A 13,971-nucleotide genomic window follows, 5' to 3' on the forward strand; every position below is an offset into this window, starting at 1 on the left:
GGTAGAAAGTATTTAACTGCTCCATTAAAGAACATTTTAGATGTAAAAAGACATTGTTCTCTATCAAATGCAAGTATATTAGATTAGCTTTCCAAAGTAACAGAACAGGCTGTGCTCTACATACCTCAGCTCTCATAATCAGACACTAACACAGTTGGAAAGCTCAAGCTTGTTTCACTTTTGAACACAATGTTACTGGGCTTTGAACTGCTAGAGTCACTCGTTTCAGCCATTGCTTAGCCCCCCCTGCCCTGTCCCCCCTCCTCAATATCCACTTTGGAGATAAAAGTTGTGCCACACTTTAGCTTCCAGCTGTAGCCATTGTGATCACAAGACAGGTCTCTGCATTGGGAAATATATTACCTTCAAAAGTCTGGTGGAAAAAACACAACAACTTTTAATTTGGTAGGGATTTCATTGAGATCAAAACAAAAATTAGATAATTATAAACAAACATTCAAGACCAGTTTTAGGTAACTCTTTCTGTCATGGTAAATGCAGTTTGGGTTTTCCATCCATCCATCCATTTTCTATACCCGCTTAACCCGTCGGTCGGGTCGCGGGGGGGCTGGAGCCTTTCTCAGCGGTCATCGGTCATCGAGCGACAGGCAGGGTATACCCTGGACAGGTCGCCTGTCCATCACAGGGCCACACAGAGACAAACGAGACAAACAACCATGCACGTTCACACTCACTCCTAAGGACAATCAACCTAACATTCATGTTTTTGGACGGTGGGAGGAAGCCGGAGTATCCGGAGAGAACCCACGCATACACGGGGAGAACATGCAAAGTCGCAGTTTGGGTTTTCAATTTTTTTCATTTGAACCACAAAAACAATACTTTCATCACTATTATTCTTTATAAATTGTTATTATTATGTGAACTAATATAATATGATAACAATATGTGGATTTGTCTTTCTATTCAGCAACAGTACAAAGTTTACATAAGGGATCGCTATCCATGGTGCTGATCCTGGAACCCCTGGGGAGCCTGGAGCTATCCAGGGTGCTAGCGGCCCCGATGGCGAATCTTCGCTCCTGTCGTTTAAAATGTACGATTTTAGCTTTTTGTGTCTTGATAATATGTGATGCTGTTATCAGATGTCTCGTATATAAAAACATGACTTAGTCAGCAGGTCGGCACAAAGCACTATCAGAGTGGCTTCAGTCAACTCGAACTGCTGTAGCTAATGCCTCAGACATTTGGACCTCTCTCGCTTGCCGTAGGAAACAGAAAAAACGGTATGGACACGGTGGAGCCAGTTAGCTTGCTAGCCATTTGAGGCTTTTATTATTGTGACAAAATGCTTACTAATACGTAGTACTTTGCATAAAGACGAGGGAGGATGTGGCGGGGATGTGGCTGAATAATGGGAAACGTCTTTGGGAGAAAGAGCCGACCTTCTCGTGTAACGGAGCAAGACAAAGCCATTTTGGTGAGCTGGTAGCTGGTGTAGCTGCTCCGTTATACGAACACAAGGCTAGTGGCAGCTGCTGTACAGTGCTTTGGTTACAAGGCAACATGGATTAATGCTAGCTGATCTGCTTACTGATGGATTTTACTATAATTCCTGGTTAGAATAGACCTCTTTGTTCCAACACGTTGTCAGGCATGTGATTATTTAGATATTGCATTTGTAGATTTATGTTGTATTTAGTCACAACCGTAAATGCACATTTGTGTTGTGATGTCACTCCGTTTGTGCGTCTGTTTTCCTGGATGCTCTATAAAATTCCATTTTTTTTTGCAAAACACTGAAACTGAAAATAATATAGAAGAAACACATAAGTGATACCCCTGCTATGTGTCTCAACTTGTACTTTTTTCAGCAATTGAAACAGCAACGAGATAAGTTAAAGCAGTATCAGAGGAAGATCACCTTACAGCTGGAAAAAGAACGACTTCTGGCTAAACAGTTGCTAAAAGATGGCAAGAAAGAGTAAGCAGATGTTCATATATTAAACCACACCCATCCCTGTGTAGTCAGATCATTATGAAAGCAGTGGGCTATGTATGTAAGTAAGTAATCGCCTTTGCTTGAGTAAAAAGCATATAATGGCAACTGTGAAATGACCTTTCGAGCCGTGGACCCCTTAAGACACTCTGTTGCATCGCCTGTTTTTGTGTATGTTTTGTTCTGAATGTAAATGTGCACACTGTATTTCTGCTGAAGGTAGTTGCAAATGCTTTACCTTGTTATTTGTTATTTCAGGAAAGCACTGCTGCTTCTGAAGAAAAAACGATATCAAGATCGGTTACTAGAAAAAACTGACAGTCAGATTTCCAACCTAGAGCACATGGTAAGAATACTCTCTGCTTCTCGGTGTGTGTTCAATTTTTAACATTTTATCACCTCAAGAGCAGAACAATATCATCTCAATTTAATTCCAGATCAATGATTTAGGTTCTTGTACTGTCCAACAATCAAATTAGCAGCAAAATTAACATTAATCTGATGAGTGAGAAAAAAAATGTAGTTCCTGAATTGAAGAGTAAATCTGGTGAAGACCTACAATTTAAAAAGTGTTTGTATCATATTGAGACACTGTGGTGTCCATGTTGTTTGACAAAATTTAGCAGCCCACTATTTTTGATTGACAATAAAAGTTGTCAACTTCAATGTTTTGTTTGTTTGTCATGTATGTCACCAATCTCACACAGGTTCAAGATATTGAGTTCATGCAAATTGAGATGAAAGTCATCGAGGGGCTGAAGGTTGGCAATGATTGCCTGAAAAGTATGCACCAGGTAGACATTTTTGTTTTTATCCCTCCTACCTTTCTTGTTTACAAATATCAAAGTTATTATATTGATACATTCTGAAGCTTTACATATGTGAGTGTGCACTGTAGCAATGTCAAAATTCCCACTGAAAGGCATACGTCCTCTGATGTCATCCCTGGATGAGAATTCAGCCGCACAGAAGGCTTTTGCTTCACTAGCATAGCTAGCGCACATTGTTTGAAGATTAAAGGATTAAGAAGAAAAGCCCCTGACTACAGTGGTGTGACTGCTGCACATCTTTGCATACAGTGAGGAGATCTTGCTTAGGGAATTCAAAAGCCAGCCAGAGTATGTGGAAAACACTTTTCATTCCAGAAATATTTCCGTTTGTAACATGTGCTTCCTTTCTTTGTTTGCGACAGATCATGTCCATAGAGGATGTGGAAAGAATCCTGGATGAGACTCAGGAATCGATTGAATATCAGAGGGTAAACACCTTAATCACATTAGTTAAGTACAACAGTAAAGAACTGTACTAAGGAATGAAGTACTGTTCTACAAAGAAAAGGAAAAAGAGAAATACAAGAGTTTATATTGTAATAATTCACCTCTTCATATTACAAGGCATATATTTAAAGTATACAGACTACGTAAAATTCTAATTATGTATTTTTATGAAATGTTCCATTTCTTTTAAAAAGGTTTCATTTTTATTTTGTTCATGTAGCAAATAGATGAAATGTTGGCCGGAGCCCTGACTCAGGAGGATGAGGATGCTGTTTTAGCAGAACTGGAAGCTATCACTCAGGTAGGTGTTAAGCTGTATATTTAACCTTTATTTATATGAAGAATGTTTGCAGAGTGCGTGAGCTACATAGCAATAACACCACACTTCACATTAACACGCTAAGTCTTCAACTTCTGGCTACTCCCTCTGGAGAACTTCTGTAAAGGTGATTCAGAGATGAGTCATGCAAGGATATTATATGAAAATAGATGTAATTTTGACCTCAAGTTTCTAGAAAAAGGTTACATTTGTCTTATAAAGAGTGGGAATAATTCAGCAAAGTCAGAATAATTTCACACTCAATGCAGCACGGTTGTAGTCACAAGCTGCAATTGAACCTGTTCTGGTTAGGAATTAGGTTGATTCATAGTGATTAAGTCAGAAAGGTTTCCTGGTGCCATTTCTAAATAACAGAAGATTCCCAGATCATCAGTTCAAACAAATGTATTGGAGTACAAGTTATAGGGAGATAAATGTCAGAGACTGTAAGAGGAGCCAAAATTTCCCCCTGAGCTGAGAGGATATTATTTTGAATGAACAATAACAGTCCTGGACCTACCAACGCAAGTAAATTTTGCATTTGACTTCATGTGCAACAACAAAGTCTTCTGAAAGAACCTTTTCTGACCAGATGAAACAAACTTTGAATTGTTTTGCAACAATGACCAGAGGTTGGAGGAGTAAAGGTGATATATTTTACCTCAAGTCTATAACAACTGTTAATCACAGTGGCATCATCATCATGTGGTGGGGCTCTTTTGCTGAAGACCTTTAGATCTCAGAGTAGCATTCCCAAACTCCTGATTGGAACTCTCTTTAGAACCCTCTTCTTGATACACTTCCTGAATATTTGATAACAAAATCTCTTTTTTTCGGCTTGTTAACTAAACCTCATTACTTGTATCTTGCTAGTTTGGGTTTATTGTCCAGCTTTGTTTTCAATGACTTTTTTGTAAACAGGGAGAAGATGTAGCACTTCCAGAGATCCCTACTGAGCCAATAGCAGAGGTACCAGAAGCAGCTACAGCTGAACCAGGTGCAGCTTATATTTTTTTATTTTATGTAAAACAAAGGTGTCTGAGACTTCATATGATTCAATGTTTATTGTTTGTCTTAATTTTGTTTTGTGTATTTTTGTTTTCTAGAGAGAAGAGAAGCGAAGAATAAGCCAAACAGAGAGATGCTAGCAGCCTGACTGAAAGCCCGTCAGAATTTGTGGTCGATGGGCAGTGTTGAGCTGCTCGTAAATAGAGCAGCATCTCTGTGTTCTTAGATTTGGACTTGCATACATCAGAGCATCTTCCTACATTTTACAGGAACTGCTTTGTTTCTGCTTTGTTTTGCTGTTCCCCTGCAGTAACAAAGTGAAATGTTTTATTTGTTTCTGTCTGATTTGAAATTGCAAAGCAATGTTGCATCATAGCTGTGCTGGTTTGAACCTTCAGAATAACAAGGCGATTTTTAGATGTTTTCAACATTAATTTAGGCTGTTTAACAAATTAAATTAAGCTGTGAAAAAAAAATAGGCTGTTTTTCTTTTTTCTCATAAACTGATTCCATATTTGTCTTTGCAACAGTATTAACATGACCTTCAGCTCTAACTGTCCATTGGTGGGCCCATGGGCCACATTGCGTCTGCTAAACCATTCTAATGGGCCTGTAAATGGTCTGAATGAATTCACAGTGTATGTGAAGGAAAAAATGTGGTAAAACATTATGTAACAGACCTACCTCACTGATTAAGCTTTTGTGAGAGCAAGGTAAGTTTGTTATGTTTGGAGAGAATCCAAACAGCCGGAAGTTTGATTAGATATGGCATTAGTGTGAGAATATCAAGCTTTTAAGGCTGTAATCTTTCTGCCAGGGGCAGCTCACTGTTCAGGACTCCTGAAAGTAGAATGTTTTTTGTAATGGTGATGCATAACATTGCATCCTTTTGCAATGGCCATATTTAATTTGAAATGAGGCAGGCAAATTAGGCTTGCTGAAAGCTGGTGTGATGAGCGTCTACTTGCTTATATTACACATTGTTGTAAAATGTTCCTCCCAGTTGGACGTGTGCTGTGCAATAAAAAATGTTTCACGACCCCTTCCTTACAGTTTTTCTCAGTTAAAATGTACAACATTAATTTCTCCAGAAGAGGGCACTCCTTGATGGCTTTTGACACTATACACAAACCTAGTCCTCATGACACTGAGCATGCTTATTAACAAAAGAAAAAATGTTTCTGGTGAGTGGGAGATGTTTAGAAAAGAAAACCAATATAGTATTTATAATCTTACTTCAAATAGGCACTTAGACACAAATTAGTATGGAGGCCAACACAAATTGTCCCCTTTAGTGTCTCGGAAAAATGCCGGTATGACTTGGTTTCTGCCTCATGAAATGTAATTATGTACATGAAATGTTAGTCTGTAAATGGAAGCATGATTTTATGACATCGAAATATGCTCCTATTTCATATATTGGTCAGATGACAACGGCAACCAGCACAGTAGCTTTTATGGACAGGAAACAGCTAAAAAGCATTCCATTGATACAAGAGCAGCAGTATTTTGTTCAAATGATGCATGAGGACATCTAACCAAACATTTATCATTTCCTCTTTCATATGGGCTTATTTGCTCTGCAGACAAAATTGCAGGGTGACCCCCATAACTAGTAAAGACTATGTGTGCCCAGTCATACTTCAACATAGTTGTTATTTTGGGAGGATGAAAATTTGTAAGCCCACAAAAGTGAAGTTACTTTCGTACACTAGGGAAATGGTGATGCTCCATTGGCAAGAAAAAGAACAAGGGGGCGGGCCCCAAAGCTAAACTTTGACAAGATAATGCTGCATTCCAATGCTATAGGACACGAGGTATTTCAAAGAGCCCAAAGGACAGGCTAATATCTGACTAATATTGTAACTCAGCCCTTTCTATCATATATTTTTGCTACCGGTTCATAAGTAGGGTATATTGTATTTTACAAGCAAATTATATATTTCACAGCATTCAGTCTGTAATTTGAATGCAGCCTTCTTGATTACACCCTATGTCAGCTTTGAGTTGCGAAAAACAGAGCTCTCCAGTTGTCCATGAAGGCAGCAGTGAACTACCAGCTGGAGATAGAAGGTGTGTTTAGTTAGTAGGTTTTGGGAGCGCAGCCTCACGCTTGGTGTCGCGTTTCTCGCTCTTTGTTTGATCAAACTTGTGTATTTCTTCCGGTGTTCTCCTTTTTACGCGGATAAACGTTTCAACGACAAAAACGTTTATGGTCCTGGCTGAAGATTTTACCATGTCTCGCACCGACGAGGTTCACCGCTTGACGGAAAATGTCTATAAGGTAAGGTTCAACTGATAAATAAAGTTCAGAAATCCATATGATTTTAGCTGTTATATACACTGTATATATGTGCAAAATTCCGACCCCCCCCACACCCCCACCCCACCCCTTTACTCTCCTCCACACCCTCCCACCCCCTTCGTTATTCTCTATTGGGAGAATCTCTAAAAGCTCAATATTTTATTTTTTTATTAATTTTTAACACTTGCTGGTCGACCTAAAACTCCTTGTTCCACCTAAATATAAACATATTCCGCGACACCACGGTTTATAAGTACATTCACGCAAAAGCTTTCAGCTTAAATTACCAAATCAGTGTCACTCTCTCGGTCTGTTGAATCATGCAGGCCTGTTGAATTCGTCCGTGTTTAGTGCTGACTATAGTTCTGGCTATTCCCAGGAAACCAGATAATCTATCTTGCTTAGTTGTTGAAATAGGAACGTACTGCATTCCTGAAGACAGTTTTTGGCAAGATGTTAAGTCTCTCTGTTCCAACAAGTGGACATTTATCCGGAACCTGTTTTCCTAGGAACCTGTATGGGCTTTGCATGCAGTCGTTAATCCTCCTATTAAGGAAAAAAAAAATCAGAAAGATGCATGTGTTTTTCAATTTTGTCTACGGCTGTACTTCGGGCAACTATCCTTATCCCCACCCGCTTGTTTCAGAACTAATTGTGAATTATGTATCATTCATTTAAACTGAGTTTTTTTGTCTTTGCAATGTTTCAGCCTCTGATTGACTGAATGAACATTATTAACACAAGTGAAATGTTCATTTTCATCCACCTAGTTGCCCCTGCACTCCAAACCAAAGGTCTCCACTTGTGACAGACAGCCCCAAAGAAGTGGGTTGGGGTTAATCATTTACTGCTCACCATTGGGAATTTATGTCACTATTTCTGTTCTGAACTGGTCAGGCTGCCATAATTGCGTCTTCCTCATTGTGAATATGATGTTACACACTGTTGGGATTTTTCACAGTGTTAACGTCTATTCATCTGGGTCAAGCAGCATAAATACTTTGCAGGAGTCTCAATCCAAAAAGTTGAGGACGGTTGCTCTGTAGATGGTTTAGTTCATTCGTTCATTCAAGTGCAAACCCTGCAGTGAGTCTCTGGGGAGAAGGCACCCTGTCAGAACCCTGACAGCGAGGAAAGCAGCTGGGCAGGGGAGTAGGGAGTCCCTCCTCCACACTCGGGATCTGACCCACTGGCAAAAGCTAGAAGGTCGGAGAGCATTGTGCATTATACTGCTTACTTTGCAAATATGCTTTCTACACTAAAGCATAAAGCAAGCTTTTTTTGTATGCTTCAATAGTTAGCCCAATAGCTTAATTGCCTAAGTCTAAGACATTCAAATATGACATGCATCTATGCTATTGGGCTAACAATATAATTCTATGCATTTCCAAGTGTTATAAACTCCCCAGTACTGAGCTTTTGTATGGAACTTAACTTTAATTTCTACAACTGTGTCTGGCTGCTATAACTCTACAATATCTGTGTATAATTTTGTATGTCTGCTGTCTATACAAAAAAATGTCTCTTGAGGAAGAGAAGATTTGAAAACACATGGCAGCTGTAAAGTCACTGCAGCCAGCAGCTGGGAAGATACTGAGTAATCACAAGGGAAATGAGGGGGGTAACTATCCTGCTGTGACTCATGTTAGCCCAGGTGAGTGTGTGCTTAACAAGACTGGAACTGTAGACAGTGAGGGCGAGACGAGGGCTTCTGAATCTCACTGTGAGTGTTGTTCCTTAGGTAAAGGCTACAGGCACTCCTTAGTTTTCTGAAATGATCTTAATCAACAGGGGAGTCAGCCCTGTAAACCCAGCAATCTTTACGTGATCCTCTGACTCATTTAAATTCTCCTCCCTCACAAAGACCGGGAGCTCCAGACATGGCGATTGGCATCTAGTTATCCCCATGCTGACAGCATGAGACAGATACTTAAGAGTGACACTCAGTGTTGGTGTGTGTCTGCACCGCTGCCATCTCCACCAGCTGGCTATGTCTGTGGAGGGTGGTGCTTTGGGTCAAGCCTCTTAGCATGTGGATGGATGAAGTCTGAGCGCTGACCTGGCTTGCTTAAAGTGAGCAAACCGATTAGTCAGAGTAGAAGCTGAAGAATAATAGGGCCGTCTGTTAATTCAGTAAAACACTTAGGTTGATTGCATTCAACTTTGCCTGAATGAAACTGAATTTAACTTACTTCTACAGAGTACAGTAGATGTACTGGAAGGCTGGATGAAAGCAGTGGCTGAACACACCCTGTAGAGCCATGTAACGTTTGCTTGTATTTGCCCAGTCTTCGTCATAGTAAGTGTTGTGTTTTCTGTGTGATGCATCTTTTAAACACACCCTGCCAGGTAAAGGAAAAGAAGGGAGTGGCTCATCTCTACCAGCCCTCAGGACACCACTCATTTTCCCATGCAACACCACTCCCCTAATGTCAACATAGCCTGGAAAACAGTGGAAGCCATTTTCTTAAATGACTGTTAAAGCCAAAATAGTTGTTTGATGTTAACTGGATCAAGTGTGATTTACTATTCTCTCTTGTTGCAAAATGCTCTCTATGGCTGTGATAAAATCTGATACTGCAGCAACACACTGTTTGATGAAATCTTCATCTGAAATGCAGCATGTCTGATTAGAAGACATCTTGTTATATTATAGTTTCTCTCTCATATGCAATACTGTTGTGACATTCTCTGCACTTACATGAGTGATACTCTGATGATAAGAGAACTACAGTTGTACCAGTCTCATGTGGGAGATCTGAACAGGTGGTCTCTTAGCAACAATGTGCCATTATTCTTATGTGTTTCTGTCATATCATTGTGCTAAAAGACTTGTAGTTGGTGATGAGCCAAGGAAAGGCAAGTGAGAGGGCGGCAAAGCGACAGAGAGGGCAATCATGTGATATTTTGGAAATGTACATGATTATTTTAGAGATGGATTACACAGTGATTTTGAAATGCTTCATAAAAGCCACAGAAAGGATGGTGTGCATACCAGCCTTGTCTGCTCTCTATACACTGTTCACCCTGTAGTCGTTCAACGAGAAGTTGTCTGCAGGCACTTTAATGAAGATTTACCCTAATTTTTTCTAAAAGAGTACTACGTTGAGCACCAATTATTTTATGATATGCGATTTAAAGGAGTGAAAAGTGACTTGAGCTCCTGAACATCTGCCGCCAGAATATTGTGTTTCAACAAGTTTATGCCTGCTGGCGCCTGGTGCCTTGAAATGATTGCATTATACACTGTAGGGGATGTGATAATGTTCACTGCTTGTGGAGAGCTTTTTTTTTTCTGTGGCTTTGACTGTGATGCAGAGAGAGGACTATTGCTGCACACACCCACCTTCTCTGCACGTCTGGGGGCGGATGGTTCAGAGACATTCTCTCTATCTGTTTTTATTTTTTATTTTTTTCAGTCGGTATTGCTTTTTCAAGGACAGAGACTGGCAATGTTCAGTGATAATTCCAACCATACTGTGTACTGACTGACTGCAAAGAAGCTTCATAGCTGTCACTGGTATTAACTCTTGATGTAAAATCACCTTGTTAAGATGGCTACTGTCTGAAATGACACAAGAACCACACACATTAGCATTGCTCTGTTTTTTATTTTAAAAAAAAAAGTGTTTTTATGTGGGGGTGGAAGAAAATAGATGGAAGGAGATGGAGACAGTCCACATCCTTGTTGAAGTCCCTAATTACTGTAGAGGGTGACACTGTAATCACACAGACAGAAAGGCACAGAGACAGAAAATTCTTGTAAGTGCTGTGGCAGTGGACAATGGCCTTACATTTATGGGTCATAGACAATAGTTAACATGCCTGTGGCTGCTGTTACTGTATGTTTCCCTGATGGATGCCGCCACTTTGGATAGCATTGGCTACACTACACCCACTTGTGGCGAGCTAAGCAGGCAACCACATACCAGCCATGCTACTGTGCAGAAATAAGGCAATTCAGCTTGCATGCCCACGTGGTTTGATTTTCTTTCTTTCCTTTTGGTGAGAACATTCTCACACTTCCAAACTTTGCAAATGACTAATGCAGCTGGCTCAGTTCTATGGCATGTTGCACTTTCAGATTATCATTAAACTTGTTCTTTAATTCAAAATGCATTTACATCACCCAAATCTCACAAGCTCACTGAGATCCATTATTATGAAAGAAGAAAAGACAGCGAGTGGAAAAACAGTCCCTCCTCCATGCTGCATTGAAATAGACTGAGCACTTATGTTAAAAATATTGGCCCTGTGGGATGCTTAATCAAGAGATCCAAATGCTCTTTGAGTTTGTTTCTTAAGCATCGGAAACATGATTTTCTGCCTGCTTGGGACTGTGGTAAAATCTGAATGTTACAAGAATGCGGTCAGCACTGGCACTTCACTCAGTACATTAAAATTGCCATGCAAAATACTACTATGCTGATATAATCTGCATCCTACAAGTGAAGTATCAGAAACTCTCATGAAATTCTTAACTGTTTGTTATAACAGTTCAATAATCTTAGGGTTAAAACATATTTAGACAAAATTTCAAAGAAATGCACTCCTATTCTTCAGTTTCTTTATTTTTCTGGTCAAAGTGCTTGGTTGCCGTGGTTACCACAGTCTGTATTAGGTTAGTTGAGTGATGCTGTGGTGTATATGGGGGCCATACTTGCTGCACATGACAGCAAAGGAAAGAGTAAATAAGAGGTCTCTTGAGAGCAAATGATTTGTTGCGCAATGCCAACAGGAGTAGGAGAATGCACAAAAAAAAGCTGTTTAGGGGTGACTTGGATTTTCCTCATCAATCTTCAGGCCCCTTTGAAACAGTTATGAGCTCAAACACAGTTATTATGTTTGATATCTTGTCAAGATGTAACCAAAGGTGATCCTGATTTAAGTGTGGCAAATGCAAAACACATTACAGGGTCTCAGTGATATCTACAGTGGGAGGATCTGTCACAATGATGATCTATTGTGCTTATCCATAGAGAACATTGCTACTGAGTTGTAGCAGACCTTGGAGAAGTTCAAATAGTGTATGCACAGCCAATACTCACCCTCTGATTACAAGTAAATAAATGATTAGCACAAATGATGCAAATGATAACACAAATGATAGCATTAGTATTTCCTTTTGAGGGACAAGACAGAAGGAGCACTAAGACAATTTCTCCTCTATACTGTCCACGAAATTCTTGAAGTTTAGCTGTTGTTTTTTTTTTTTTTAAATGAAATGTATAACTGAGCAAATGTTAGTAAAAGATTGTTTATGATTTACGGGGATGGAGATGTTTTTCTTTCACTTTTACATTTTTATTAGTTCTTTGACAAGACATGGTTTGTTGGACTCAGAGCTGTGATTGAATAAGAAACATTGTCCAGGTACTGTTTTAAAAGCAAAATATATATATATATATATATATATATATATATAACAAATAAATACTGTAACCACTTCTCTTATATACCTTAAGCGGACCCCTGGTACAAAAATATTAGTGGTAGCTGAAACAAGTTCTGCCTTTATGACGCTTGCTCGACTGGATTGCCAGAGGTCTAGTTTCAGTCACCCATTGTTAGTCCAGTCTGTTATTTACCCTGATCAAGAAGACAAAAAAAACTTTCCCATGCCAAACAGGAATAATTTCTTTAGGCTACCGCATTATATTTTAATTGCATCACAATAGTGTAGTGAGCTTTGGCTGCTTGCATGACATGGCAATCATTATTTGTGACAGTAGAGCAAGGACTCGTAATAGAAATTTTTGCAGCATCAACAAAGAATTTCTTAGCACATTATAAAGTTGTTTGGAAAAAAAAACCAAAAAAACTGGTCTGTCTTCCTGTCCATGCTTGTCTATATTTGACATGACTGACATGTTTCACAGTAATGCACACTTCCAGAACAAAAGAGCACAAGTGTTGTTCTGGAAGGATTTTCTCTGCTCACTAGCTTGAACACAATGACACAATTTGGAAGAGCAGCAAACATTCACATGGTATTCTCAAATTTGATGAGCATCTTAGTTTACACTGAAAGCACATGCTGTGTATTCCAGTATCAGTAAAGCATTAGGAATGCAAGCAGTGCAAACCGCCAGACTGTATACATGGACTTTACACTGAAATAAGCATGCAGTTGGTTGTGTTTGTTAATCAGTAAAGTAGTACTTTACTTTTAGCTTTTTTTCAGTACAAAATTAAGTTTAGTCTTCTTGTGCTCCATTGCTAGTTTGCGCTCTGATAGTTATTGAAAATTCAGGTATTCTGCAGGAAACTCTGTAAATCCGCTATTCTTAGTGTTTGCTTAAACAGGAACTTTTTAACCATCTGTTGAGAGGAAATAAGACAAGTCAAAACAGTGACTTGTCTATTTTTGAACATGATTTTTAAAGATTAAATTAGCATTCTTCTGGTGAAACGTAATTAGATTTGGAATGCAACCTTTCCAAAGTGGGTGCTTTCTCTCCAATATGGCAATAAGTCAGGAATTATCAGTAGTGACAGCAAGAGAAAATGATTTGTGATCAGCTGGGATGAGCCTTTGTGCTTAATTGATCCTTTTGGGAGAAGAACCAAGGATTGCAGAGATAAACAACTGCAAAGTTTGACCCAGAGGGGCCTCTGGCAAAATGCCTATATATATATATATATATATATATATATATATATCACATACAGCAGCACTGCCTCATGCTTTTGCAGTATACTCATACACCGCAATAAGTTAAACTGAAACTTAATTTGCAGTAATACACTTAATACATGATACAATGAAGTTCACTATGAAAAACTTTTATTCAATTTTCAAATGCTTTTAATACTCCCTGACTTTCAATCCCATAGCTTAACATAGTTTATCTACAACACCATGATCCTTTTGGTAAATGTGTTTCTGGGCTCCAGCTATTTGTTTGTGGCTGAAATAAAAAAAAACAACTGGCATCCTATACAAGTAAATGCAGGCGGGCTTTAGGTGTGACAACAATCAACAAGGAAAGCTCCTATTCAATGGCTGGTTCTGTTGTTTGTCTGATTGGTTGCTTCTTTTTGGCATGTATTGGCAGCTGTTTCAGCTGTTCTCCTGGTAAAGTCCCTGCCTCTTTCAGGT

The 13,971-nt window shown here is 39.2% G+C and overlaps 2 protein-coding genes across 6 annotated transcripts in view; both read left to right on the plus strand.

Annotated features, from left to right (window-relative positions):
* Positions 1 to 1,220: 1,220 nt before the first annotated feature.
* On the plus strand, positions 1,221 to 5,595 carry LOC140273021 (charged multivesicular body protein 6-like). Its single transcript, XM_072368545.1, has 8 exons — positions 1,221 to 1,441; positions 1,836 to 1,945; positions 2,219 to 2,306; positions 2,668 to 2,754; positions 3,153 to 3,218; positions 3,458 to 3,538; positions 4,478 to 4,553; positions 4,663 to 5,595. Exons 1-8 carry the CDS (start codon positions 1,376 to 1,378, stop codon positions 4,710 to 4,712), a joined length of 624 nt encoding a protein of 207 aa, XP_072224646.1. The 5' UTR covers positions 1,221 to 1,375; the 3' UTR covers positions 4,713 to 5,595.
* A 1,038-nt stretch (positions 5,596 to 6,633) lies between these two features.
* The window catches only part of LOC140273954 (BAR/IMD domain-containing adapter protein 2-like), a 48,034-nt gene continuing 40,696 nt past the window's right edge, over positions 6,634 to 13,971 (plus strand). For all 5 annotated transcript variants that reach the window (XR_011908067.1, XR_011908068.1, XM_072369611.1 and 2 more), the window contains exon 1: positions 6,634 to 6,848. Coding sequence is in view for 3 of the 5 variants with exons in the window: in XM_072369611.1 (XP_072225712.1) it covers positions 6,777 to 6,848 (72 nt within the window). In the remaining 2 variants the exon portion in view is untranslated. The remainder of the gene's footprint in view (positions 6,849 to 13,971) is intronic.

Source organism: Leuresthes tenuis, unplaced genomic scaffold (genome assembly GCF_036924035.1).
Source record: "Leuresthes tenuis unplaced genomic scaffold, fLeuTen1.0.hap1 SCAF_17, whole genome shotgun sequence".
In the NCBI taxonomy this organism is placed as follows: domain Eukaryota; kingdom Metazoa; phylum Chordata; class Actinopteri; order Atheriniformes; family Atherinopsidae; genus Leuresthes; species Leuresthes tenuis.